This window comes from Anopheles cruzii, chromosome 2, assembly GCF_943734635.1.
Source record: "Anopheles cruzii chromosome 2, idAnoCruzAS_RS32_06, whole genome shotgun sequence".
NCBI classification, from domain to species: Eukaryota; Metazoa; Arthropoda; class Insecta; order Diptera; family Culicidae; genus Anopheles; species Anopheles cruzii.
This window is the reverse complement of record NC_069144.1, coordinates 46,366,818-46,392,675: the sequence shown is the minus strand read 5'-3', so window position 1 is coordinate 46,392,675 and position 25,858 is coordinate 46,366,818. Positions and strand designations below refer to the sequence as shown.

Genomic DNA, 25,858 nt, shown 5'->3' with positions numbered 1-25,858 from the left:
AAAACTTTCTACTCCACGAATAGGAAGTGTCTACCTACTAGGATGCTTCGAATAAAATCGCTTACGCCGGAGATCGGTTCGGTGCGGTTAACGGGTCTACCCGGCTGACTGACCAAGGTTGCTGCAATATGCAAATGATGTGCTGTGGCGTTGTGCCATCTCTATCACTCGCCGGTGCGTGAACGATACGCAATCAAAACATCAAATCCACCGTGGACCAGGTGGTGTGCGGCTTTCGGTGCGTGATGCAGTGATTCACAGGCGCCACGAGTGTCACCAAAGACACGGAGTGCACAAATCCAGTGTCGGGGCGACGGAATGGAACCAATTAGACTACCGGAACATTCGCCTTAATCGCCAACGTTAGTGTATTCGCAATTGTGGGCTGTGCACGCACACAACGCCACGATGGTTTCTTCGGATGGGTTGCGGGCCGCGAATCCCTACAGCAAGGTGAGCCGCAACTATTGACTATTTTTTTATTTCGTAAAAACGATTAATTGCTTGTTAGTAAATTGAATTGGACTCAACACTCCGGCTCGAAAAGGAAGCATTTTCATTTTCTGTAGGCCTCTGTCAATGGTGAGTCCGGCTGGTCGACTGTAAGCCAGCGTCGCGATAAGATAAGATCCTTCAGCCGCTGCGCTCCCAAGCGGGGGCCGGTCATCGCTTTCGCTTTCGCTAGGAAAGCGTGCCCTAGGGCCCTGAACCCTGCCGGCCTCACACGTTGATTGACCTTCACCCTCTTGTTCCGGCACAGTTCCGGGCCCCGGGAGTATAGTCCTGTTCTCGGGCGCATCGGTGGCATGATGGTGAGGTGTCGAAGGATCGCAAGTTTACGCTTCGATGGAAGGAGGAGATGACGGTGACGCCGTTGGAATGACTAAAGAGTCGCTCTGCACCCGGGCTTCACCACCACCGGGTTAGCTCGGGCTTATCAGGAGCCGCTACGCGTGACGTCGCTCCACGGTACACCGTAGTATTTGTCTTGGGCCGAGTGCGATAGCAACTAGAGCAGCTAGCGAGCGCCGTATGGCCCGTGTGCACCACCATCGCGCCAGTGCTGCTTCGCTAGTGTTCGTTGACGATCCGATTGACCGTCGGTGGCACCGCTTCCACCGGAGAGAGAGGCCACTACACAAGCGTTGTTCTACGTTCTTCGCGGGCGAGAGATTCGAGCGCTTTCGCAGAGGTGTGTCGTGGTGTCGTGGACGCTTGAACTTTCCTCGCGGTCGTGGCCCAGTAAACAGCGCTCCGTCCCAAGATTGCGCCGTGCCCGTCCCGATAGCAGCAGCAGCAGGGCCAGCGGCCATTGATTCGGTTGTTTGTCCGTCGCTTGTGTTGTGTCGGTGTGGCACAGAGTGTGTGTCGTGTCCCCGGGTGGTGCACCTTGGTGCAACACTCGAATGGTCAGCGATCGTTAGCAGGATTTCGTCTCGCCGCAGCGCTACTCGAAGGTACGTCCAAGCTTTGACAAACTGACTGTCGATACGAAAATCCACATTCGTCAGCGCGGTTCTGGTCCGGTGTGCCGGATGCGATGATATCCAAGTTGCGGCCGTGCGCGGCACGCTAAGATGGGCTTATCGAGAGTCAGCAAACATTGCCCTACGGGAGAAATGAGACGCACGAATGCATTGCCGGTGGGACGAATGGGAAAGAATGTAGAACGATGTCACCGTGTGCAAACGCGCGTGCTGTGGAGTGTGGCCACAGAGTGGCGCCGAGATTGGAGCGTCGTGCGGTGTAGTTTTCCAGAGGTGCAGCCGGATCGTTCCGCTCGTCGGAGAGCTCGTGCGGCCGGCCAGGTTAGTTGATAGCGATGGTTACGTCCGTCATCACGGCAGTGGCCGCAGCCAGGCGCCATACGAACCACGGCTCAGGAGACAGTGAGGAGGACAGCGCGAAGCTATCCCCCGGCCGACGGGCTCCGTTTCGACGGTTCCGCCGACAGTCGTCCCGTCTGCGGAATCTGCTGCCTTTGGTGCGTGTTGGTGCCGTTGCTGGGGAAACCGAGGATAAATCACCGCCAGAGCAGGTACATCTTGAGCGATCCTCGGCAAGCTGTGGGTGCAGTTCGTAAACTCGAAAAGTTCGTAAGTCACCCGTCAATATCCAACCCTGATCGGGCCAGCAACTAAGCAACCTACGCGTGAGTCATACCGACGTGGACCAGGCGTGTTGTGTACTACTTTGAGAAAGTGCGAAACGATTCCTTTGTCAACTAACATTAGAGCTACTGCCGCAGTGTGTTCCGTGGGACGATAAAACATTCGTTGCCTTGAATCGGAGTGCAATCTTGCGCAGCGCACTGGCCGCACTGTTATCGGCCAGTCTCTGCTTGCTGTGAACTGCATCATGCACGGGTAACGAGGTAAGCTTTGGCTTTAAGAATGTTTACCAAATTCTGCGCTTGAATCGTTCGCAGCATGTATGGCGAACGGCCGCTTGACTCACGTGCCTCACTGTCGCAGCCCCATTAAAACCCGACGCGCCTTGCCCCTCAAATACGCGTGGACAATGTAACGGAAAGAGGCCTGAGCTACTGGGCCTAAGTTTTTAAGAATCTTCCTATCCGGATCGTAGGTAGTTAAAATGGACCAAGTGAAGTTCTAGCCGGCCGCCTACTTTGATGGGATGGAATTTATAACAAAAACCATCGATGGGTCTTGTCTGGTGTGGACCCTTATCGTTGGTTGCTTGATTAAACCGGACATTCAGTACGCCCAAACACGGGGTGAAAAAAGATGTTTTCTTTCCCATGCCCGTGCCATGTGTACTCGGTGACTGCTGTCCGGTCCGGTAGCATAACGAGCTCGATCGATTTTTTGTATTGTCCTCCGTGCCTCATTAGGAGCGCAATCGTAGGCAGCTCTGCCTGCCATCGTGTGACATCAGCCATTGATGAACCTAGCCCCCGGGTGGAGGTCACGCGCATGATCGCGATGAAATAACAGCCAGCCGAGGAGACCGATGACAAAACTTCGTCTCCGACTTCCTGCGCGCAGTGCGTTGATAAGGGCAGGGCAATAATTTTGGCAGCAAACCTATTTTGGGCTCCCCGCGAGCGATTACCGTATTCGACGGTGATCGCGCCGGGGCGGTTGACGCAAGCTGAACCGGAACCGACGGGCTTGCGATAATTACGTTGTCGTCCTCGAAAGTAGACCATTTTGTGTCCGTTGCTTCATCTTCTGGCTGGCAGCCTTGGAGAAATGCTAACATAGTCCCCGCCCGCTCGTCCGTTTTGTTGGGCGGCCGGGAACAAGCCCCTGGGTTGACTTTTTGAGGCTTCGCTATTAACAGAAGGCTGGCCAGTAGTTGGGAGGTAAGCCAGCCGTGTATTACAACTTCACACGCCGCCGGCCGCCGCCCGATCAACCCGGGAGTGACATTTAACCGTTGCCGGCGGCATGGCATTCGGCTTCCCAAGAGCGTTCAGCGCCATGTGGTGGAACGATATTTTGTGGCCCGTCTCCATTGGCGTGGATCGTGTCCCGCCCAAGGGAGCAGGTGGGACCGGAGCGGGGCTTTTCTGCTACGTTTCCACGTGTGTTGTGGTAAGCAAACCAGCTTCAATTGACTTTAGATATAATTACAACGGCCATATTGAGTTACCTTCCCCCGCCGGTGCAGTCTGCTGAACTGTACGCTGGTGATGCATCTGCGGATCATGAGGTTGATTCACGTCGACAATCGGCTGCGTTGTTTGTTGGTGTGTGTGTTTGTTGGTGCTGCTGACGCTTATCTGATGTTATGGCTGACTTACAGCCACTACATGCACTAATGACGCGAAAATTAATTACTTCACTTTCTCAATGCGCGATGCGATCACTTCGGATCGATCAGCAAACAAAAGCGGCTTCTTTCCGAGTGATCCTTCTTGCGCAAGCACTGCTACAAAGATTGCGCAAATCTATGCTTTGTCTAATCGTCCGTTAATTTGGCCGTGTAGCGTCCATCTTGAGAGAGCCTGGTTGATAGTAGAGGGTTAGTCAAACGAGCCGGATTTCATCAGCGGATCGGAATTTGTGGCCCCTCGTTTTTGTCCCGTTCGGGCGGGAGGACACTTTTTGTCCCTGCCTGCCGATTGAACGGCACCGGCATCTATCCTGGCCCCGAAAGATCAAGGACAGTGATCAATCGGGGTGCGCTGATAATGTGCGTCTCGGAATGTGCGCGCTTCGGAACCGAAGCAATCTGCTTCTCTCTCTCCGTCTCGCTCTCTCTCGCGGGTCGGACGCGAATCGCGAAACCTAACCCACCGTGGCACGAAACAATTCGAGACCGAATTGTGAGAGATTTGCCCCGACCGGCGCGGATGTGCTCGAGTTAGTCTTGTCGCGCGATCGAGCTGAAGCTGAAGCTAGGAAGAGGAACAGCAGTAAGAGTGCAGTGCAGTACGCGGGACGACCGAGAGAATCCAGCACACCGTACTCAGCACGGGAATCAGGAAGGCGTCACTGGCACCTGGGGTGCTCTATCTAAGCTTTCCGAGGAACGACGACGAAATCCGATACTCTCCGATCTGAGGCCACATGGACCTTACACACTACCGGGCGTAACACATCGCCCCATACCGTACGCCGTGAAACCTGTTCGACCGGCAGCAGCCGGAACGGAACGCAGCCAGGGAGTTCTCGTGCCCTTCCGAGCGCGCCGGTGTGTTTCGCTTTCATTTGTGCAGTTGATTCCGGCTGTTGGTGGTGCCGACGACAAGTCGAGCTCCCGACACACCACCTAATCGCATTAGCGTAGAGAGGCCCCGAGGCCGACCGTCCCCGTCGGCCACAGGAGGTACGTTTCCGTCGTTCCCGTCGGTTGCTGGCTCCGCGGAAAACTTGGCCATCATCATCTGAAGGCGCGCGAGATGGACCGATCACCGGCCACACGATCAGCGCTGTCCCGAGCGGACTCGGAGGACAGTCCGGTCGAGTTTATCACCGTGGCCGACTCGGACATGTCGGACGTGCCGCCCGCCACGCCGGAGAAGAAGCCGAAGAAGAAGCGCAGTGGCCTCTCGTTCAAGAAGATCCGCAGCAGCGCCCAGAAGCTTATCCCGGGCGTACGGCGGACCAAGAAGTCGGAGGTCGAGTCTCCCGCCGCCGTCACGGAGATCGAGCGCGACACGGACACTCCGTCGCCACCGCCACTGGCGCCGATCGAATCACCTGTACCGGCCACCCTGAAGTCCACCGAAAGCCTGCCCGCCATCAAGGAGGACCCACGGGAGGTGCTGGGTGGGACCCGGTCGGACGAGGACATGCTGGCCGCCGATGGGAAAGCGCGCCAGAAGAAGGTCCGCAAACCGAGCCGGGCCGCCAGCTTTATGAAGAAGCTGGCCGGGAGGGCCAAATCGTCGAAGGTGGCACCCAACGCCGCGGAGCCCGATGCGGACGCCGTATCTTCCGGAACGCTCGAGACACCGCTCAGCATCAAGCGCCAGACTCCGGAGGGCGCAATCTTGAACGTGTCGGAATCGGAACTGGAATCCGGAATCGGAATCACACTCACCCGGAACACGGACGACATCGAGATCATCGACGGCGGCGGTGACGGCGGTGGCCCGGGTACAGCGAACATTGAAACCGGTAATGGTAAGGCTTCTTCCGGTTTTCAGTTACACTCGCAGTGCACGCCGCGTTGGGGCCATTGCACCAATCGGCTTCGGGGGCAAACTGCTGCTGCGCTTACTAACACACCGATGGCGGGTCTCGGTCTCGCGCCCGCCTGATAATGTACCGTCCGCAGGTCGGCCTCGGAGCGGCGGCAGCGGTGTTCATCGTCAATCGTCCCAGAACGAATCGTCGTCGCTGTCGTCGGCTAAACCAATTAGTCCGTTCCCTCAGCCGCCAGCAGCAGGACCGATTGCGACTGCGGCTACGACGACGACGCAATCAGGTGCCGCGATCGCGAAGGAATCATTCGGTGTCGAGCAGTCGAGCGTCACGCAGTCGCGGCCAGCAGTGGATCAGCAGCGGTTGTCTAGCTTGCTGAGCGGTGACTACATAGCGGAGATTAATAAGTTTTCGATCGAAAAGCTCGGCTCGGGCAAGGAGGATCTGCCAGCGCCGCTGCCGCCGCCGGTACCGTCGCCGCGCGGTTCGCTGTCGATACGGGAAAAGTTTTTCCACCCATTAGCGCCTCCTTCGGCCACCGCTGCGGCGTCGTCGTCGTCGGTGTCAACGTCGGTCGTCGTCGGCGGCGACGAGAGTACGGAGGATTTTATGAGGAAGTCGAAGGGAGCCGCCGCAGCAGCAGGCCGCTCGAAGGGTGCCGCTGGCAAAGGCAGCCAGGCCAGCAAGGAGCAGTCGGCGGAGCAGAGTAGTGCAGGCGGAGAAGCAGCAGGCAGTAGCAGTGGTGGTGCTGAAGGCCCACCAGTGACGACGACGGTGCGCACGCAGGAAGCGGCCAAACCGTACCAGCTCGGCAACAGTCTGAAGAACCCGAACAATTCCGGATTTAAGTCGATCGAAGGAGGACCTTCCGCCGCCGCCGGTACGCAGCAGCAGCAGCCGGGAGGCAGTGCCGATTCCAGTCGACAGGACGACAGCCCGGACGGCCCGGGACCGAAGATCGTGTTCGATATCGGAACGCAGGTACGCCCCGATAGAACCTCCACCATCCTCGCCGGTCAGTCGGTGAGCGTCGGTCAGACGCTCACGGCGCCCCTAGTCGGCGGCGAGGGGGGCGGCAGTGGTGCCCTTTCGGGGACGTTCTCCTCGTTCGGGGGCTCGTACGACGGCGCGGAGCCGGCCAGCGACAGCCAGGCCGCCGACGGGTCGCGGCGACGCATAGCGTACGTTGAGCAGCCGACCTTCTACACGCCCGAGGAGGAGGAGCTGCTCACCGGCAAAGCGTCGTCCCTGCTGTCGAGTGCGCTCGAGTCCACCAGCCCCGAGTACTCGCTGGAGTCGGCCGACTATCTCGACAGCAAAATGCCCCCGCACGGTGATTTACTGCTCGAGAAGGGGGCCACCGACCGGGAAGTGGTAAGTTGGGTCCGGACCCGATGCGCATCCGACCCCATCCGCGTGTGTGTGTGACAGTGTTACTAGAGGCTCAACCCGACTCCTTCCGCGAGAGTCCTTATCGGAGCGCCAAACGTCATCGGAACGGGCGCGCACAGCAGAAATTGGGTTATCACTTCATTTCCAGTTCGAGTGAGGCGCGATTCTATTTTGGAACAAAACTGACAGCTTGATAGGCTGCATTGGCGCCAAGCTAAATACCGCGCGCAACAAACTGCACAGCCATAAGTGCATCCAAAATGATATCCCGACGCAAGGCGTCGTAAATTTTCTTTATCAAAAGTCTCTCGCCCAGATGGCAGAGATTAGGGGGTTTTTTAGGGAGGTTGGTGGACCATTGACCTTCATCTTGATGACCTTGAGTCCCGGGTCTTTTTTTATCTGTCCCGAGTGCATCAGAAACTCTGCAATCTGCCTTTTTGCGTTACATCATTTCTCTCCCGCTCTCCCTTTTGGCAGGCAAACATGGCAGGAACGGCACCGGCCGAGAAGCGGGAGCATCTCTACAAAATCCTCGTCATCGGCGAGCTCGGCACCGGCAAAACGTCGTTCATCAAGCGGTACGTGCACCAGTTCTTTAGCCAAAACTATCGCGCCACGATCGGCGTGGACTTTGCCCTGAAGGTACTCAACTGGGACCAGAGCACCATCATCCGGCTGCAGCTGTGGGATATTGCCGGTAAGGGCGGGACTGTGGATTTCGTCATCGATTTGGCATCTCTAACCCGAGTTTTTTTTTGTCGCCCGTTCCCCAGGCCAAGAGCGCTTCGGTAACATGACACGAGTGTACTACAAGGAAGCGGTCGGTGCGTTCATCGTGTTTGACGTGACGCGCAGTGCCACCTTCGATGCGGTGATCAAGTGGAAGCAGGACCTCGACTCGAAAGTGCAGCTCCCGGACGGCAAACCGATCCCGTGCATACTCTTAGCGAACAAGGTAAGCATCGTCGTCGTCGTCGGAGTCGCCATGGTGATGAATAAAATGGTCGTTTGTTTCTCCGGCACACACAGAGCGACCAGCAGAAGCAGGGAATCGTCACGACGCCGGCCAAGCTGGATGAGTACGTCAAGGAGCACGGGTTCGCCGGCTGGTTCGAGACGTCGGCCAAGGAGAACGTTAACATCGAGGAAGCGGCCAAATCGTTAGTCAATAAGGTAGGCAGGCCACCGGTCGCCGCCGTCGCCTCCTCCGATTAACAGTGTTCTCTTTTTGTTGTAGATTTTAATGAATGACAAACTGCTAAACACCGGTGAGGTCGCCGATTCGGAACGGTTTGCGCTGGCCGGTAGCAGTAAGACCGGTGACGTTGACCAGAAAAAGTCCTGTCCCTGCTGACCGTCGTTCGCCCGTCCCTCGGATTCCGGATCGAGATGCGTGATGGTGTGCGTGTTTGTGTGTGTGTGTGTGTACCGTACGTGTATCTGTCTGTCCTGTCTGTCTATCTGTCTGTTTGTGTCTGTGTGTCTTGTCCGTGTTTAGGTGTGTCCGCGACCCACCCTGTTACGCCATCTACGGTCAGCTATGGGTTTTGTTTGTTTTCCGGGGTTTCCCTTTAGTTGTTTTATTACTGTTACAAAGAAAATTTTGTTTTACTACTACACGAAAAAAACACTACTACCTACTACTATCTACTACTATTACTACTACTAAAACCAACTAATATAATATTATGAAAGCTATGCCCTTATTGTTACACCTCTTAAACATCTGCACCCTGCATCGGGGGTCTGATGGACCCCCGGCCCGTTTTTATGAGACAAACTATTACCCTATCACTGATTATATTACTCCACTTTGTACGTTGTTCGGTTCACCGTTTCGATTACACACTTACGTACCACGAAGGGTTTTGTTTTACGTCCGGGAGACAAACACCGGACGGCCATGTCGGCTCCGTCCGCGCTAGTTAAGGGTTCGTGGGATCACAGTATGGAAAAGCGTCTCCTTATGTGCCACGGCCGACGAGGACCAAGGCAAAACGTGACGTCCAAATGGAAGAAGGAAAACAGGCCGTCCGCTGAAGGAGCAACCTAGTAAACGAGATCTTATGTGTAACAAATTCACCCGCCCAAAACCGCCTCGCCGTTGAGTCCGGTCCGGAAGACGGAACCAAATGCAGCAACGGTTCTCGAAAGCGATCGCGCGCACGACGACGACGGATGCACGGATGCGTCTTCCGGGGTCTTGTTGGTCCGCTTGTTGCGCGCATTACGCACTGCACTCCATTTCTAGGGTCATTACGAAGAACAAAACCAAAAGTACAGGTTCTCGAAAGGTGGATGGAAACAAATAAAACCAAAAACGAACGAATGATAACAATTACGAATGTTTGCCATTGGAAAGAAACGCTCATTATGACGCGCGCAAGCCCGAACCGTGCGTCTGCCCCGTTATGTTCGCGTCTGCCCGTCGACGATGCTTTTCCCGATTCCGGTGGCTGGTTGGGATTTTGAACGATCTTTTTGGGGAAGTTTATGATCATTAGGGAGTTTATTTACCGACTCCTTTCCATGCTCCACCACCGCGCACCTGTACTTCCGACCTGTGGCGGCGGTGGCGCCGTAAATGGATCCTTCTGCCCCGTTCTCCCCGTTCTGATTCAGTTGCCCACTTCCGCAGAGGCGAAGCAGATGTTGTGAGGGGCCGCACGAGGGAACGCGTGCCGCGCGCCACCGACGGAAGGGCATTCCGGTGCTACGGGGCTACACTTGGTGCATTGGGCCTTCATTCGCGCATAGGGATAAGATTCTTAATTCACGCATTTAGTTCGTGTGGGGAACCATGGAACTTCTTCTTGTTTGGAAGGCCCCAGGGTTGGGCCGCTCTCGCTCAGCCCGGACTGACGTGGTGTTTCCATTTTAACAACTAGCTCAATTGAACTTACAATTAATCCATCGCGCACGCCGGGGAACCCAGCAAAGTAGCCAGTCAGCCAGCCCGTCAGGAACCAGCATAAAAAAACAGGCGCGGGGGGCGCAAGTCCGAGCCGAGTAAAATCAATTAACACAACCCCGGCGCACGAGCAGCCGCGTTCGGACGCGCTTTACGCCTCGTGGCTCTGCCAGGCTCTCTGGGATGGTAGTGATTTGGGAGCATCGATTGAGAAACATTTAAAAAGTAAACGAAACAAAAAAGGCGAGTAACCTGCAAGCATAGCATAACTGCAAAGTACCGCGCCTAACACCCGTGGCCCAAAAATGGGGGGAAAAAACGTGGAAAAAGCTCGCCCGCTCCCGCTCAAAAAGCTTAAGTGGCGAGAAAATGAAATGAAAAGCAAAAAAACGCGGCGAACCTAAATAGCCGACCACCACACGCCGATTAGCCAGACAGGCCCCGAAGGGAAAACTCACGAGGCGCGGGTCGTACGCGCGCGCGCGCCCGAACACACACGGCGCACGTGGCGCGAGTGAGGAGGAAAAACCCACGGACTAACCCCTTGCCTTATGTTTTCAGGCCGTCTCGTAAATTACACGCCTTTCGGACGCACCAATTTGTGCGCGAATGTCTAATGATAATAATCCGCCGGCGGCCGGTCCGCGTTTTGGACCGTGCGGCCCCCCGCGAAAAGACCCGAGCGCGTCGGGTGTTTATAATTGTATTTCAACGACTTCATCCGAGTAGCGCCACTAGGCAGTCGGTCGTAGTAGACCACCCCGGCGATCGAACGGATCGTCCGTGGAAAACCTATGACCTTGTTTGTGACGGCTTGGGTGGTTCCATCCTTTTTGGACGGTGGAATTAATTTCAATTACAACGTTTAAGCCTACATCCAGGACACCTTAGGTAACTTATTCCTGATTCCTGGGCCCTGTTTTGATCAAAAAGGATGACGATACAAACGATTTACTGTGACTCTTCAATCTAGAGAGACTATTTAAACGACCGATGATTAGTCACTGACCATTTGTATGTCAATGGTGGCTTTGCTAAGCGTAGCATTCGAATAGTTCGTCCGTTTAGACCATTTTTAGTTCGTAGTCTTGACATCTTTTTAAATGTAATTAAATTGTGCCTCTCCCACAGAATTCTTCGTCCTTATTCCTCGGCCAAAACACAAGCGTTACGACGGAACGATTTGACTAACGCAAACCCTTTAAGGGCTATTGGTCTGAAATCTCGAAATGCTTCTTATCAGTGGTTTCAAATGATGAACATTGATTCCGATTGCAAGGCGATCCGTCAGTAGGCCGTCCGCTCACTGGACGATCGCAAAGGATCGTCAGTTTGGGATAGCAGTTTTTGCTTTGCCACTTTGCATCGGATATTTCGGGGAAAAGCTGCTTCGATGTGCAGTGATCGCGGCGAATGGCGGCTCCGGTTTCGCACGCTATTGAGATAATTGGTCCCTCGTTTAGCGTCATTTATGGTTCGCGGATCGCTATCCGATTGTGTTCCATTCGGAGCGCTCTAGTAAAAGCTTTTCACTGCGTACACAAAAAACCGTGTCTGTGGGGCCGTGCCAGGAGAGAAACCCGAACTGGACCGTGTGAATCGGCCGCGAAGAGCCGATGACGTAGATTGCGCTTGAGCAGCGTGACTGAAACCATGAATTCAGTAAATTTATTTTACACAAATCTAGTCTTCTTGAATCACTATCGGGGACGTCCCCGAGGGTCGCTCCTCGAGGTACGGTCAGTCAGTAGAATCCCGCTTTGCGAATGATGTTCCTTAGCAGCGTGTACGACGCGAGATGCACTACAAGTATTTCGGTGGCCAAAATGGCATAGTTTAGGCGGAGCGCATCGTAGGATGTGGCGTAGCCGGCATCCTCGAGTACGGCAGTCCCCGTCGACAGACAGGCCCCGGGCGGGACGGTGCCGGTGGTGCCATTGGGCCGTACCGCAATGCACGGAATGTGATCCACCGAGAGCCAGTAGTACACCGAGACGCCCTCGCTGGCGAAGAAGAAGAACGACAGGTACTTTAGCAGCGGGAAGGCGCGCAGATTCAAGTACAGGCCGCCGAGTAGCATGAACGCTAGGAAAATGATGTTGCTCGCCTCGATCGCCATGCTCATCGATCCGGTAGTGCACGACAAGAGATAGCCTGCGAAAGCAAACATATCATTGGTTCACTTGCTATCGTTCTGCTGACACACGCTAGAGTACCGTAAGCCATGGCCAGGACACTGGCGGCACCGGACACCGCCGCCATGTAGCAGTACGTGCCGAAGTTGGTGGTGAACCCGACGAACGCGCAGATCACACCAACGAAGAGAAACGTCTCGAAGAAAGCCCTCGGTACGCTGAACAGCACTTTGTGGACGTAGTACGCCGAAAGGTTGTAGGTTTTTTCGCCGACTTCGCGCCGCAGCAGCGGAATTTCGGACGGGAACGTGTAAAAAACACTGTAACTTATGGTGAACACCAGTTCACTGATCATCAGGAAGAGGGCCCCTCGGATATCCTGGATGGCGGTCTGGCTGATGGGCCGCACCTCGAAGTACAGGGCCGCTATCACGGCGCTGGTAAACTAGACACAGGACGCGGATTGTTGATCACTGAGGTCACCTGAGGTCCACCAAACCGACCGGACTTACCATAAAGATGCCCGTGACGGTTAGATATTCCCACACGTTCCGGAGCCCGTGGAGGGCCGTACGGTGGAGCAGCAGCGGGAGCTGACGGGCCCAGCAAATCCGATGCCGATCGTTCGTGAGCCTCTGTATGAGCTTTGCCTGGTGGTAGCGCGTCATCAGGCACTTGCGGGCCACATTTTCGCGGTGCGCCTTACGGATGATTTCTTGCCGTCGGGTCGCCTCCTCGACGTCGGTGGGTCGAGCCGGAACTGCCCGTCCGGGGCTCACCAGTTGAAAGTACAGATCGGCCGGGTTGCCACTGTCCGGGATGCTTTGTCCAATGCTGTCGGAATGGGGAGAAAATGGGGGTACAAAAAGGATATCTTGCGTCCGTCACGATGCCCAATGGTTGACTTACGAGTTGAAGAACGTCCTCATGTCGGCCGTTCGGCCCTGGTAAAGGATGGTGCCGGTTTTTTCCATCAGCACCACGTCGCTGAAGTACTGAAACACCTGAGACTGGGGATCGTGGATGGTACAGACCACGGCCCGCCGTCCTCCACCGGTGCACAGGGCGTGCAGTGTCCCGATGACGGCGGTCGCACTGAAGCTATCCAGACCGGTCGTGGGTTCGTCGCAGAACAGAATGTCCGGCTCGGTGAGCAGCTCACCGGCTAGGTTCACCTTCTTCCGTTCGCCGCCGGACAGACACTGTATCCGGGTGTTCCAACAGCCCTGCACACCGAGCTCGTTGACAATGCGCAGTACCGCCGCGTAGCCAACGTTCTTCAGCTTCGACTAGACCCACGAACCCGAGGAACAAGAGCGAGACGGATCAAACCGGGCGGAGATAGGGTGGACCACGGCGGTGGACCTACCACAAAACTGAGATGCTCGCCAACGGTTAGCGACCGGAGGGCGATGTCGTACTGTGGCACGAACCCGGTCAGCTGTTTCATCTGTGTCCGCGTCACGTTGAGTCCGTTGATGAGCACCTTGCCGTGTACCGTCGTCGGGCCACCGATACGCATCGAAATGGCCGCCAGTAGCGTGGTCTTGCCAGCTCCACTAAGAACGTTAGAACTTTAGAATTGGGCTTGGTCGGGCGTGCTGCGCACCAGGTCCTTACCTTGGCCCCATAATGGCCACCAGATTGTCGGACCGCACTGCACCGCTGGCTGTGGAATAGAAATTGGCGCGCCCGGCATTGTAATCAATCGCGACAACATTGTTGTGGTCATCAAGCGCCGTCACCGCGCGTCCACTGTGTCGGCACCGCTTATCAGCACCCGCGGTTCACGGTTCTACCCGCGGTATTACGTTACCATTTTTGAGAATTGCAATTTCCCTCCGCTGCTGGTGGCCGGGCCTTCCGTAGTAGCGCTTCTCGCTTGATCGTACACTGACGGTCAGGTTTTTCCACTCGAGCAGCACTCCGCTTCCGAGATCGCTCGCTTTTGAGCTCATTCTCTGTACGACTCTGTTGATGTCTGGACGGCCACGACGATCGACCGACCGCCAGTCGAGGGAAACGAAAATTTGACACTTAAACCACTTTAACACGGGGTTCCTTGCTGAGTTGTCGAGGTCCCAAAAATGTTCTGTTCTCTGATCGACTACTCGAACTACTGTGTCCCACGATCGCACTGGCCACGACAATAGGCGATCGCGCGCGCGCGCCGGAGACTATCAGTGCTGATAAGGGCTCATCTTGCTCTGTGTGTGTTTCTTGCCGCCATCCGAGAGATACGACTGGCTCGCTGGCCGATGCCCGTGAAGCAAACCGATCGAACCGATTGCACCGTCAGAGTGCGCGATTGATTACCACGTGGACGACACACAACAAATCGTGTAGAACGTAGGTCATCGCTTGAGGCGTCAATTGGAGAGCGTCGTGATTTGGACAGGGATTCTGAGAAAAGGATCGATTTTGTAGCGATCAACTCGGTTCATCAGGTTGATCTTGCGTTAACCAAGATGGTTACCACATGTGGAGCTCGTACAAGATTATTTATCGACTGATAAACTATTTAATCTGTTTTGTCTAGCCGGTGAAAAGGATACGAGTATAGCGATGTCGGAATGCAGCCGAAAACCCAAGATTTGTTGCCAAGTATCGCTAGGGTGTTCCAGAATGTCCACGCTGCACATTTCGTGAAGCTCTTCCGTACTGTGTCGGCTGGTTTTGGGTCTAGGATCGACTTTAACAACATGCAAAGGACTTATTTACAGCTACACCCTGCCGACCCTGTGCCGTGTGCAATGCGTGATCGATGGAGGATGACGGGCAGAAGAAACAAGAAACCACTTCCAGCCTTGTTGTGGTCAGCCCTAAAACTTCAACTCCAACCATTTACCAGTGCGTTGCCGGGTTTTCCATCTTTTGTTGTACAAAAAAGAAGGAAGAAAAAAAAGATCGGTTCTTTAATTATCCTCCCTTTTCCCCGAAACTGTCCACCACGGGGCTTAAGATAAAGCCCACCTGTGTGTGTCGGGTTTTGAAGGCGAACCGGAAAGCAATTTCGCATTTAGGAGACTCTCTCTCGCGAGACTAGGACGGCAAGTCGGCAATGTTTTTAATCGTTTTATGTTTCCATGCCACATGGATGCCAGGTAGAAGGTCCCTGAGGGCTAAGTACAAGGCCTGCATGCCTAATTCGCAGCAACCCCTAATCTACCCTATTCGGATCGTACAAACAGTCGTACTAGTAGCAGACGCGGTGTTTTGTGTTTGTCGAAATCTGTCCGCCTCAGGTCCAACAGGTAGCCCAACAGACTTCCTTGGAAATAGGACTCCTTGGAAATGATCTTCATGACCGGCTCGGAAAGGATTAAGTGCGGCCAGGACATCGTACCAAAGAGGTCGTAGTCGTGTTTTAGGAGGAGGAAGAAACAAAAAAAAGCCCTCAGTAACTACCGTACTCTGGACGATACGGTTACCTGGCCAATAATAATGGTTTCAAAAGGGACATTCGGTGTTCGCTACCTGTCCGTTTGAACAATGTGGCCATAAGGCGATCTAGAAACGATCTACTTGCCCCTGGCAGCCTTAACTTTTTTTTCTAACCAACACCATCTCTTCTGTTCGGTGTGTGTGTTTGTATAAACACTCGAAACACAGGCGGTCCTCCTAAACTGTTCCTACTAGCGGGGCAGCGAGAGCGGACCGGAGTCTAATTGAGAGGGCGTAGCCTCTCGGCCAGCCCGACCGACCATATGTTGTCTAAACGAAGTTGTTGTTACTCTCCCCGTGCGTATTACAATTATTTTCCACCGCTAAACGAGCGCGTTCTGAAGTTTGTCTGCAGATCGTTGGCCCTTCCAGAGTTTTCCGGTGTTTTTTTTCCTTTGGTTTCAGCCCCAGCGTTCTGTGTGCTCCGCCTAGCCCTCTCGTTAGCGTGTTCCGAGATGCAATTTGGGGCGTTGGGTTGGGTTTAGGGTGGGTTTCTAACCCCAAACGAGTTCTTCCGCCAGAACCGCAGAAGAGAACGGGGGCGGCGGTGAGCTTGAGACGCAAATTGATCCCGACCGATCGCGGATCCAGGCAAGGACCGAGGCTTTAATGGCGGGGCTCCCTAATGCGTGCAGCAAGTGTTAGGTCCGCATCCGCGGAAAAGCCCGGAAGGAAGAACCGGAAAAGAACGTTTGCTTCGGCTGATCGACTTTGAATGGGGCAATTTTCCAGCTCCAGTTACACACACACCGACCGACACCGAGTTGCGGCCGGGCAAAATAGGGGCCCAAAGAATTTTAATTCAACCCCCATCCGTGCTGAAGAGTAGGATTTACAACCTTTGGCCGTAAAGTAGTTAAATGAAATAAGTAGTTCAATTCTATCATGTTGTACAGTATATAACAGGTAAACGCTCATCGTTTACGCGAAACTTATAATGTAATATACAAGTAATAATATCAGTATAATAATGTTATATTAGTGGTACCTCAATTTTCAAGCATTAAAACGACGCGTAAAAAGAGAAAATTAATACAATAACTTCTTCAAATATAGATTCGATCTTGATAACTAGCAGTGGTCCATCAATGAAAGTCTAGTTTTTTGTGGTTTTTCCATAAAAATCTTGCTTCTTTTATCGTTTTGTCAATAAATCCCTTGGAAAAATCACCTTACTTTATTTTATGCAATTTGTAAATACACTTTTCAATGTGTTATGTTCTTCGACCAAACACGATGTTTGCCCCCGCAAAGGCTTGGGAATGTGGTAATTTTTCTGACGGTCGGCCGGTCGATTAAAATGGAACCACCGATAGCGCGATACCCGCTGGCCGGTGGCGCGCAAATGGATATGAACTAGTGCGAACACTTCCGGTCGCCCGGCCCGGAACGCAACATTAACAACATCATTTCAGTTTGAATCTCTCTTTTAGTGCGCGGCGGCACCTGGCGAAAGCTTGGCGAAATTAAGACACACACACGCGACGCTGGCCCCGCCGGAGTTAGACCATCCGGTTCGCTCGGTTCGTAATCCGCTTCCGCGATTCACGCACTCGGCGCGGCAATCGGCGGCCGTTTACGGAGATCCGCACGCGACCCGGTTACTGTTCGCCGATTTTGCGCCGTGTGTGGTTGGATGAAACACGCCGTAATTAGACTATTTGGGAGTGTGTGCCGCGCGGGGTGGGCAGCTTTTTTGGCCGAAAGAAGTCTAGATTGAATGATTACCCCGCCCAGCACATCTCTTTCGGGAGGCTCGGACCACGGCGCATAGCATAAAACTGTGGAGCAGAAGTTGGAACGCCCAGACAGCCCAGAAAACGGGCGATCGATGATCGGTCAATCAGCGAGCAAAAAAGTAAAATAGCTCAACAATTAAAACATTACACGCCATTTTGTATATCGCCTACTGCGTTGCACCAGGCAGGGCTGAAGTCTGTTGGAACTTCAGAGTTGCCAACCTTGGGCTGCCACGACCCAAATGTGAATCCTTTTTGCGATCCTCCCGATCTTTCCGATAGCGCCATAATACGTTGGTGAATAAATGTCGAAACTAGGGCTTCGAAATTAGGTGGTGCCTCAGCTCGAATAGAACCGGAATAGAACTGAAGCCCTGCGCTCTAAGAACCATCCGTAGCCAGCCAGTAGTCGGATGGTCCGGGTGGCCCATCACCACCCACATTCGGACAACCATTGTGGCGATGCGCTCGTGAAAGAGAGCGACAGCGCAGGTTGATTGGCGTGAAAAGGATGCGAAGCATTTCACACCCGGTTCCGGATCCGGGTTCCCGGGACACGGGACGGTGGCTTGGCGCGCGGATCGCGACGCTGGTACTTACTAGTGTGTGCTTGCGCCCGCGTGTGTGCGTCTGTAGCCCGCGAGACTCGAAAATAAGGTAAACAAATATGGAATGTACTTTTTTCGTTTCGTTTTTCGGTTTTCGAGGCGCACTGTTTTTTGGGACGACCTCTCAGTCGGTGCGCCGAGTGCCAAGGCTCCCCCGGCCCGGCCACCGCCTGTCTGCGCGTTTCTCTAATCTGCCGAAGATTTGTACCTTCGTGGCCACCATCACCACCGCCCGACCCGGCCGGCCGAGGGTCCTGTCTCACTCTGCTGTTCTGCTGTCTTGGGTCTTGGGTCTAATCCGCTCACTCGCTCGCTCCGATGGCCGCCTCTTGCTGGAAGCTGTGTATTGCCATTGTTAGTTTCATTACCCGCGCCGCACCCGCTGCGGCCCTCCTTGGTGTCTGGCACCAACACATACACCAGACCCGGATGAGTGTGTACCCCTGGGCCAGACCGACTCCGGACCGGCTGGCACGGATCCACTTGCGCTGGTGTTGGTTAGCCCGATGGATCTTTTGACCGATTCGAAGAAAAATCAATTTCGGTCATTAGTAATATTTTATTACCGGCCGAGTGAGGGAGCGAGCAGCACACAGCAGCCTTCCCTGGCACAACGCACGCGTGTGTTGAATTCTTTTCGAATTTCTCGCATTTCGCGCAACACGCCAGCGATCACCGCCAGCGTGGTTGTTGTTTTTTTCTTTCGTTTTTCGACAATCAGCCCGACCCGACCCGGGGCTGTGGGTTATGATTTGCCTATTGGTTTGACGAGACTTCAGTGTGCAGTCGAGCGGCGGTCCAGCATGATCATCGTCGTTGGGTGCACCACCACCACCGCGCACCAACTGTGAGCCCGGACAGCGGACCAGATCGCAGCGTCGGTTGTTGCCGCTGCGGAGCAGCTGCTGCCAGCCAGCCAGAGCCTTTGTGGCCTGCCTTCTTCAAGGCTACGCGCCGGTCTCCGGAGCGTCTCAGTCCGTAGGTGAGGCAGGGACATCCTAGATCAGGATCCTTCCCCGGGGGCGGCGGCGGCGTGCAAAGCATAAGCCGAAGATCGTGATCGCGTGTGGTGACGAATTCGGCCAAACATTACGTGACAAATCAAATACGGGCTGTTGTCGCCGTGTCGTGTGCGTGTGTGTGGTTGATCTAAAAAGCGAAGAAGTGAACACCCTATCGCTGGCTACTCTAGATTTCCTCTAGTAGCATACAGTAGCAGGCCTGGGCCCGGTTGTGGTGTGTACACCTCTCGATAATCGAAGGTTCGGTAGCTGCTAACGGTGGCGCCAAGCTCTCAAGTACAGGCGCTTACAGTAAGTTCGGAACGTACGGTGAATTGCTGCGACCCCGGGCCACCGAAGGATCGGCGGATCGGACAATTACGGAAAAGGTTAGTACAAAAGTCACTGGGAGAGCGTACAAAAAACGGCCACATTTATCTGCTGTTTTTCCCTCATACGCTCAAAATTTAACAATGAAGGCGTACTGAGGCAGTAGTGGACAAAAAACTGGACAGACGGGCCGAATGACGGATGTTCGCGTGGCGTACCGTTTTTTTTTTTTCTTCTGCGGCCGAATATGACGCTTTCTGCTGTTTGGTGATCGAAAGACTTCAACGTTCGGTGCGGAAGCGACGAACCCCAACCCGGACTCGGCTAGTTGACGTCTACGCAGTTGGGGCGTCAAATCTTCTGCGTCCTGCGCTGGGGACGGACGTTTATGTAACGGGGCGACCACGATGCTAGTTCCAAGTGCCCAAAAAGCAACGAGTAAATCACGAACAGCAAACAGTACATCGCACAACTACACACCAGACCGGTGGGGCCGTTTGGGTGCTCTATGAGGATGTGTGAAAAAAGTGGGACAACATCGATCGATTAATTACCATATACCACCTTTCACGGGGAATCTCCCGGGGCCACCGAAAAGTAATGGGCCTCATACCAGCGTCGGCCTGTCGGTTCGAACCAGCACAAGAAATGCAAGTTGCTGCTTGTCACTAGCTTCGGACGTTTTTTTTCGGCTTTCCACAGCCCCACCGGCGTTCTTGTGTCACCTTCCGTTCCGAGTGCTGACGTCGCCGTGATCCGGTTTAGAGAAGGTTGGGAATTTACCCGGGCAGGGCCTCAATTGAATTTAGTTACGACGAGCTTCTTCGTTGTCGTTGCGTCTATTTTGAAAGGTCGCTTTGAGTCATCGCACGAATAAATACAGCCAAATTCCATAGCAGTGGTCCCCGCCTCTCCCTCTGTGGCGCGCCTGGCCTGATCTGAAGAGCCTGGAAGCTCTTGAAAAAGTTCAACAAATTGAGTCCCAAAGCAGCGACCACAAAAAAAACGGCCGCTGCCGAGTGGGCTGCGCAGCATCATCTGTGGGGCGTATTGAATAAAATCGATAAAGATAATAACAGAAACTATGTGTATACACACAAACACACACACACACACACATGGGCGGCCAAACCTCTCGCCGTGTAGCCCAATCATCATCATTCATCATCATAACTGACCGAAGGTGACGAAGGCGGTCGCTACACTCTCGGTACACCCTTGGCTCGGTGTACTCGGCTCACAACATTTTTTTTTGGCATATAAGCCGCCCGTCCGCCATAAGTGAGCAGCGCCGCCGTAAGTTCAATTTTAAGACTTTGGTTTGTTTCCCCCCGCGCGCGCACACATGTTTCCCCCCGCGGCCCACGTCCTAGTCTTGGGCTTCAAAATATATTTTAACACGCGCCCGTTTCGCCCAAAAGCACCGTTCCTTTCTCTGTCACTCCGCGTGCGCTCGTTCAACTCACTAAAAGTTACTCTCTTTGCCTCGAAATCCTCGCTCCGACAATGGTGTGTGCCCCCGCCACTCCACTTGCCATCATAATCTGTGGCATCCTCCGCCCCACCGAGCAGAAGGAAGGCGGTCGGAGAGGAACCTGTCACTTTCAAGACGGTCTGAAGGTTTTTTAAGCGCGCGCGTAAGTTTATTTAAAAGCCGAGAATAAAGGAGGTAATAATTAGATATTCGATTGTACATTGCCTGCTTCCCGCGCCCATGCCCCCCAGCATCCCTTCTACTGAGGGGCACCTTTGGCTGTCTTTCTCGCTCTCTCCCACCGTTCGTCCGGCTGTGATCGTATCGAAGAAAATTTGTTAAGAAGCTCCAAACGATCGTACATAGGCGTTAGGGTCGACTACACGGTGCGATCGATGAGTTGTGGGGCTCGAGCGAATGCAACCGAAGGCAAATAGCTATGTTAGGTCTTTATGTTGGACCATATTGGAGAGATGCGAAAAAAACATTCCAGAATGAAGTGTGACGTTTGAAAAGTCACGTAATCGGTAGTTTAAAATCCAACCACTTGATGGCTCACCTTTCTTTGGCAGACGGAGGCACGTGGCGCGAATGCTCCGAACAGTGAAATAATTAAAAACGGAAACGGACAATTTTCACCAGAGCTAAATGCGAAGAAAATGCTGTTGTCACAGTTATTAAGGATGTCGAAGCTCGTGTTGCCGGATATCAAACGGCATTCGATCCCGGAACTTTTTTACCGCATCGTGGTGACCGATTGAATTAAAATGGGTTGTACTTGGAGAAGAATACCGGACCGGACCTACGGAACAGAAGACACGTCGGCACGAGTCTCTGGATTTGTCAGCCACACATTACATTCCGGTCATATAGTAAGCATCCAAGGAGGGTTTGCTTTCCCAGATCCTCGTTGAACTTTTCTTTTTAGTACTGCGCTATACGCGCTATTGTACTAAAACCCACTGACAGCTACCGAAGACCGTTTACTATCTCGAGGGTATTTGGTGTATTCAAACAAGTCCTTCCTCGACGCGTGTAACATGCCGAGCGCGCCGACGGAACTGACCGTTAGATGGGGGCCCGTTGATAACGAACCGCTTGATTAACCGCTACGAACGCCGGTGCCGGAATGCTTCACACTGAGCTGGCGAGAGCACACTGTCGGACCCATTACTGCCAGGCGCAGGAACGATTACGATCGTGATCGGTAATTATGCGGGGAGGCTGGCGCAGAGAATCGGGCCATTTTAAGGGGCCCGAGTCGAGGCTTACTGAATGCACGTGTGGCTGGCAAGATGTGGCCTTCCGCACCCGTGGGCGAGAGATTTGTTCACTTCTTTCTCCGGGCATCTTTCGGGGTGATTATGCGGGGAAAATTACTGCCAACAGCAACGCGCAACGCGGCCGGCAAGAGGCTCTCCTATTTATCGCGCACCGAGCGGAAGGAAATCGTTTATTGAATCGGGCACTTTTGGGCCTTTTTGGCAAGTAAAAAGGCCGGTGCCTTTGTTCCGGTTCGTGCCGGTGTGCTGTTCCTCTTCTTGGCCTAGGCTGTGCGCCATTTCCGGGCCATTGCGCTTTGTGTTCTTGGCAGATTTTTTTTTAATCTGCGGCGAATGCTTAAGTTTGGTTCCTTCGATTAATTTGCAGGGAACTCTCGCCTGTGAGGGCCTGAAAGCGCCTCTGACGACGAAGCATCAGCAATCCGACGAGTGCGCACTGACTGGGACAGCAAAAATGCTTCAGAGCAGTTTAGGACAGGCACAGCGCTTCAAGAAGCGCGAACGAACGCAGAACTGGGCGTACGAGGAGAAGCACTTTCTGCTGGAGCTGTGCCGCAAGGACATGCACATCATCGAGAACAAGCGGCTCGACAGTGCGCTGACCACGCTGAAGAACCGCGCGTGGAAGATCATCCACCAGCAGTTCGCGATCGCGTTCGGCACCGACCGGAACTGTAACCGGTTAAAGGAGCAGTGGCGCCGGATGAAAGCGTGCACCCGAGCTGAGATGCTCGACTACCAGCAGCGGATACAGCGGTTCGGGCAGGACGTGGCTGACCGGAAGAAACCCAGCCAGTTCACGTTCGAAATCTGGGAGTTTATGCAGGAGGCGAAAAAGGTTTGCAAGAACGAGCTGATGGACGACGTGGACTACTCTAAGATCAAACTGTCGCTCGAGGAGAACCTCCCGCAGGGTGTGTCGCTCAAGGACTGCAGCGACGAGAACGACGACGAAAGTTCCTCGATGTGGTAAGTGGTAACGCCTTGGAAATAACCGGGCAATCTTTACTAAACGCCCCAAAATCTTCTCTTACAGGGAGAAAACGTCGCAGAACATCTGCGAGGTCCAGATCAAGGAGGACTCGCAGGACGAGCTAGAGGACTACGAGAAGGGTTCGTCCGCCAAGTACCCGCGGCTGCGGGGCTTCTCGAACGCGTCCACCCCCTTCGGACCGGTGACGTCGGCGGTGGAAGCGACGGCCCATAGTCGGTTCAACGAGCTGCTGGCGTCCAGCTTCGCCAGTCGGCTAGCCAGTGAGCATCACCTCAACAACAACAACAACAGTGGCAACAGTGGCGGCCATTGTAATAACAACAACAACAACAATAGCACGGGAAGCGGCAACAAGCTGCTGGTGGACGCCGGGCTGGATCTGTACAACCGGACGGCATTCGGCAGCGAATCGAGCCTGGTCGATCTGGGAACTTCCGGGCCCGCGAACCTGTCCCAGCTCGACCTCAGCAACACGCTGGAGGCGCTCAACTTGCTCAAAACGCGGTTCAACCGCATCAGCCAGCTCGGTCAGTGGAAGAACGCCTTTCAGGAGGCACAAAACCTGAGCACCAGTAGCAACAACAACATCCCGCCGCCGTCCGACTCACCGACTGGCAGTGGCCACAACCACCACGCAGTGGCGGCCGGAAGTGGGCCGGAGCTCGTCAATGGTGGTCTGCCTATGCGGGGTGTATCGCCGCCGATCCCACCGACGACCGCTGCTGGCGCTGCTGCCCGCAGCCTTTCACGCTGCATCGAAGTCGAACAGCAGCAACACCAACAGTCCGAGCACGATCTGCGGATGGAAATACTAAGAACTGATCTCGCGACAGCTAAAATCAACAAAGAAACGGCCGAACTGAACCGGCAACTGGTGCTGCAGAAACTACGCCGGGTGCATACCACCGGTATCGGCAGCCGAGGAGGAGCGCCAGCGGAGGAAGATGGTGTCGATGGCGGGGAAGACGGCGGCAGCAGCACCAACAATATTTCCAACCCGTCCACGGCCGACTGTAGACTGGTCCGGTCGCCCACGTCGCTAGCCTCGGTGTCGGTGGTTCCGTCCCCATCCCCACCGCTAGCGCTAAGAGTAGTCAAAAGCGAAGAACACTAAAAATACCGCAGCGTACGAGAGGTGCGGCCTTTTCGCGGCCGCGGCCCGGTGCTCCTTCGCGGGCCCATCCGTTTGACGCATTGCAAAAATGAATAAGATAACTAGAGAAAAGCGAGCAAAGAAATGTGTATGTGTTATAATAATAAAAACAAATGAATTCTACCATCCGCACTGTCCCGCTGTGGTCTGGTCGAGATGAGGATCCCATTGCAGGTTGGTGGGTGAAAATTTGGTTCAAAGCAATTTTCCGTCGGGGCCGATTTCCCCGAGCCCCCTTAGGCCTTTGAGCTCTCGGTTATCAAGCTAGGCTTCGTTTTTGTGCTTTGTTTCCTTCAGCCTCCGGCAGTTTTCACGTTTGTTTTATTTCGACCGACCGACCGACACGATCTTGCCGCGTCTCACCGACCGAAAAACTGCAACCCAAATTTTGTACGTAATTATATTGTGCCCACCCACACACACAGATTATAATTGTAGTGAAAGCGCCAGTATTGTAAGCTACCACCACAACGAAACAGGCAGGAGTTTAATATTGCACAGCAATTTGGCAGCACATTTAGCGCAGCAATTGTGGTTGCATTGTTTACGAAACAGGCGAACGAATCGGGATCCAAAAACGATACCGATCGAACCCGATTCGATTCGATTCGTTTATTGGTTTGCCGGTTGCCTCTTTATCTCCAAAATGTGACGACTTCGTGTTTCTTTTGGTCAATCAAAACAAAACTTGCGACTTTAACTTTCCCAGTTCTTTACTGCGCGGTACCGGCTACACTTACGGCGCGTCATCGTCGGCGCCTCTTCGTCCGAATCGAGCGTATGCTTGCTTGTGGACGGTTGATTGTTCTGCTTATCACGCACCAAATCGTCCAGATAGTTGTCCTCCTCAACGACGTAATCAGCCTTGCGTTTAGGCATTTTTCTTTGCGGCTACTTGCTTTTTACTTCTTAAGCTACTGGTACGATTGAAGATCGGCTACTGGTTGAAGATCCTCTCTTTGGCATTTGGCTCTGGTTCACAACATAAACAATCAGCTAACAACATGAACTCTCGAATTGGGTGAACTCTCTCTGGAATGAACTCTCTTTAATTGGGTGAACTCTCGAATTGGGTGAACTCTCTCTGGAATGAACTCTCTTTAATTGGGTGAACTCTCGTTTTTTTCGTTTTTCGAATGTAGTTTGCCCCTTTTTCCGCTAGGTGGCGCGCTGTTGGTGGCTGTCAAAACTGACTGTTTGACAGCGATAGAGCGTCTGAGTGAACCCTGCGAAAAATTTTGGCTGTTTACGTGCGAGCGAGAGAGAATGATTCGTCCTTAGTGGGCGTGCGAGCGAGAAAGAGAGAATGAACGATTGACAGTGTGTGGGTGCGAGTTCGCGCTGTTGAGCAATTTTCTCTCGCGTGCGCTCTCTCTCTCACTGCAGCTCTCAATATTGTGCAGAGCCCGTACGGACCGAAAACGTCTCCGTCGGCCATTTGAAAGCGACATTTTGAAAGAGAAGGCGAAGCACTAGGCTGCGTGTGCAAAAGTCGCTGCGGAGGAGCAAGAAAAAAAGGCCAGCAACGACCCCAACGCAACGAGGATTCCGTGTGCCGTGTGTGTATTGTGCAGTTTGCATTTGGCAAAAAGGGTTCGCAAATTCTTACCAATCTGCTGCCCAGTGTGCCCCTGCTGTGTGCGGCGGCGGCTAGCCCTTTTCTGGTGGGTGTTCTTCTTGCGTGGAGCCATCGTCATCGGGCCGAGTTTTTGCTGGTAAAGGGCCCTGTGAGTGAAAAGCTTAATTAGCGCGCGATAGGAGCAATAGGCACCG

The 25,858-nt window shown here is 53.9% G+C and overlaps 3 protein-coding genes across 6 annotated transcripts; 2 read left to right on the top strand and 1 right to left on the bottom strand.

Annotated features, from left to right (window-relative positions):
- Positions 1 to 238: 238 nt before the first annotated feature.
- LOC128268932 (ras-related protein Rab-32) lies at positions 239 to 9,333 on the top strand. 4 transcript variants are annotated; one of them, XM_053006242.1, is made up of 6 exons: positions 5,509 to 5,597; positions 5,752 to 6,992; positions 7,491 to 7,710; positions 7,787 to 7,968; positions 8,043 to 8,186; positions 8,251 to 9,333. In XM_053006242.1, exons 2-6 carry the CDS (start codon positions 6,228 to 6,230, stop codon positions 8,365 to 8,367), a joined length of 1,428 nt encoding a protein of 475 aa, XP_052862202.1. In that variant the 5' UTR covers positions 5,509 to 5,597; positions 5,752 to 6,227; the 3' UTR covers positions 8,368 to 9,333. The 4 variants fall into 4 exon arrangements, with proteins under 4 accessions (XP_052862204.1, XP_052862205.1, XP_052862203.1 ...); XM_053006244.1 differs by lacking the exons at positions 5,509 to 5,597; positions 5,752 to 6,992 and adding an exon at positions 239 to 453; XM_053006245.1 differs by lacking the exons at positions 5,509 to 5,597; positions 5,752 to 6,992 and adding an exon at positions 1,225 to 1,457.
- A 2,331-nt stretch (positions 9,334 to 11,664) lies between these two features.
- On the bottom strand, positions 11,665 to 14,017 carry LOC128267814 (protein brown). The gene is made up of 7 exons (XM_053004750.1): positions 13,876 to 14,017; positions 13,680 to 13,728; positions 13,429 to 13,618; positions 12,969 to 13,348; positions 12,572 to 12,893; positions 12,141 to 12,504; positions 11,665 to 12,078 (listed from the first exon to the last, which is right to left on the bottom strand). The coding sequence occupies exons 1-7, from the start codon at positions 14,015 to 14,017 to the stop codon at positions 11,669 to 11,671; spliced, it is 1,857 nt and encodes a 618-aa protein (XP_052860710.1). The 3' UTR covers positions 11,665 to 11,668.
- An 8,375-nt stretch (positions 14,018 to 22,392) lies between these two features.
- On the top strand, positions 22,393 to 24,046 carry LOC128279171 (uncharacterized protein DDB_G0288805). Its single transcript, XM_053017889.1, has 2 exons — positions 22,393 to 22,907; positions 22,975 to 24,046. Exons 1-2 carry the CDS (start codon positions 22,393 to 22,395, stop codon positions 24,044 to 24,046), a joined length of 1,587 nt encoding a protein of 528 aa, XP_052873849.1.
- Positions 24,047 to 25,858: the final 1,812 nt, after the last annotated feature.

Bases quoted from the DNA above. Each gene is read 5' to 3' on its own strand.
- LOC128268932 (XM_053006242.1), top strand. From the start codon at position 6,228: ATGAGGAAGTCGAAGGGAGCCGCCGCAGCAGCAGGCCGCTCGAAGGGT. The intron at 6,993-7,490 runs GTAAGTTGGGTC...CCCTTTTGGCAG, and splicing joins GGGCCACCGACCGGGAAGTG to GCAAACATGGCAGGAACGGC. The intron at 8,187-8,250 runs GTAGGCAGGCCA...TTTTTGTTGTAG, and splicing joins CCAAATCGTTAGTCAATAAG to ATTTTAATGAATGACAAACT.
- LOC128279171 (XM_053017889.1), top strand. From the start codon at position 22,393: ATGCTTCAGAGCAGTTTAGGACAGGCACAGCGCTTCAAGAAGCGCGAA. The intron at 22,908-22,974 runs GTAAGTGGTAAC...CTTCTCTTACAG, and splicing joins GACGAAAGTTCCTCGATGTG to GGAGAAAACGTCGCAGAACA.
- LOC128267814 (XM_053004750.1), bottom strand. From the start codon at position 14,017: ATGAGCTCAAAAGCGAGCGATCTCGGAAGCGGAGTGCTGCTCGAGTGG. The intron at 12,894-12,968 runs GTAAGTCAACCA...CCATTCCGACAG, and splicing joins ATGAGGACGTTCTTCAACTC to CATTGGACAAAGCATCCCGG. The intron at 12,505-12,571 runs GTAAGTCCGGTC...TCCTGTGTCTAG, and splicing joins CCGTCACGGGCATCTTTATG to TTTACCAGCGCCGTGATAGC.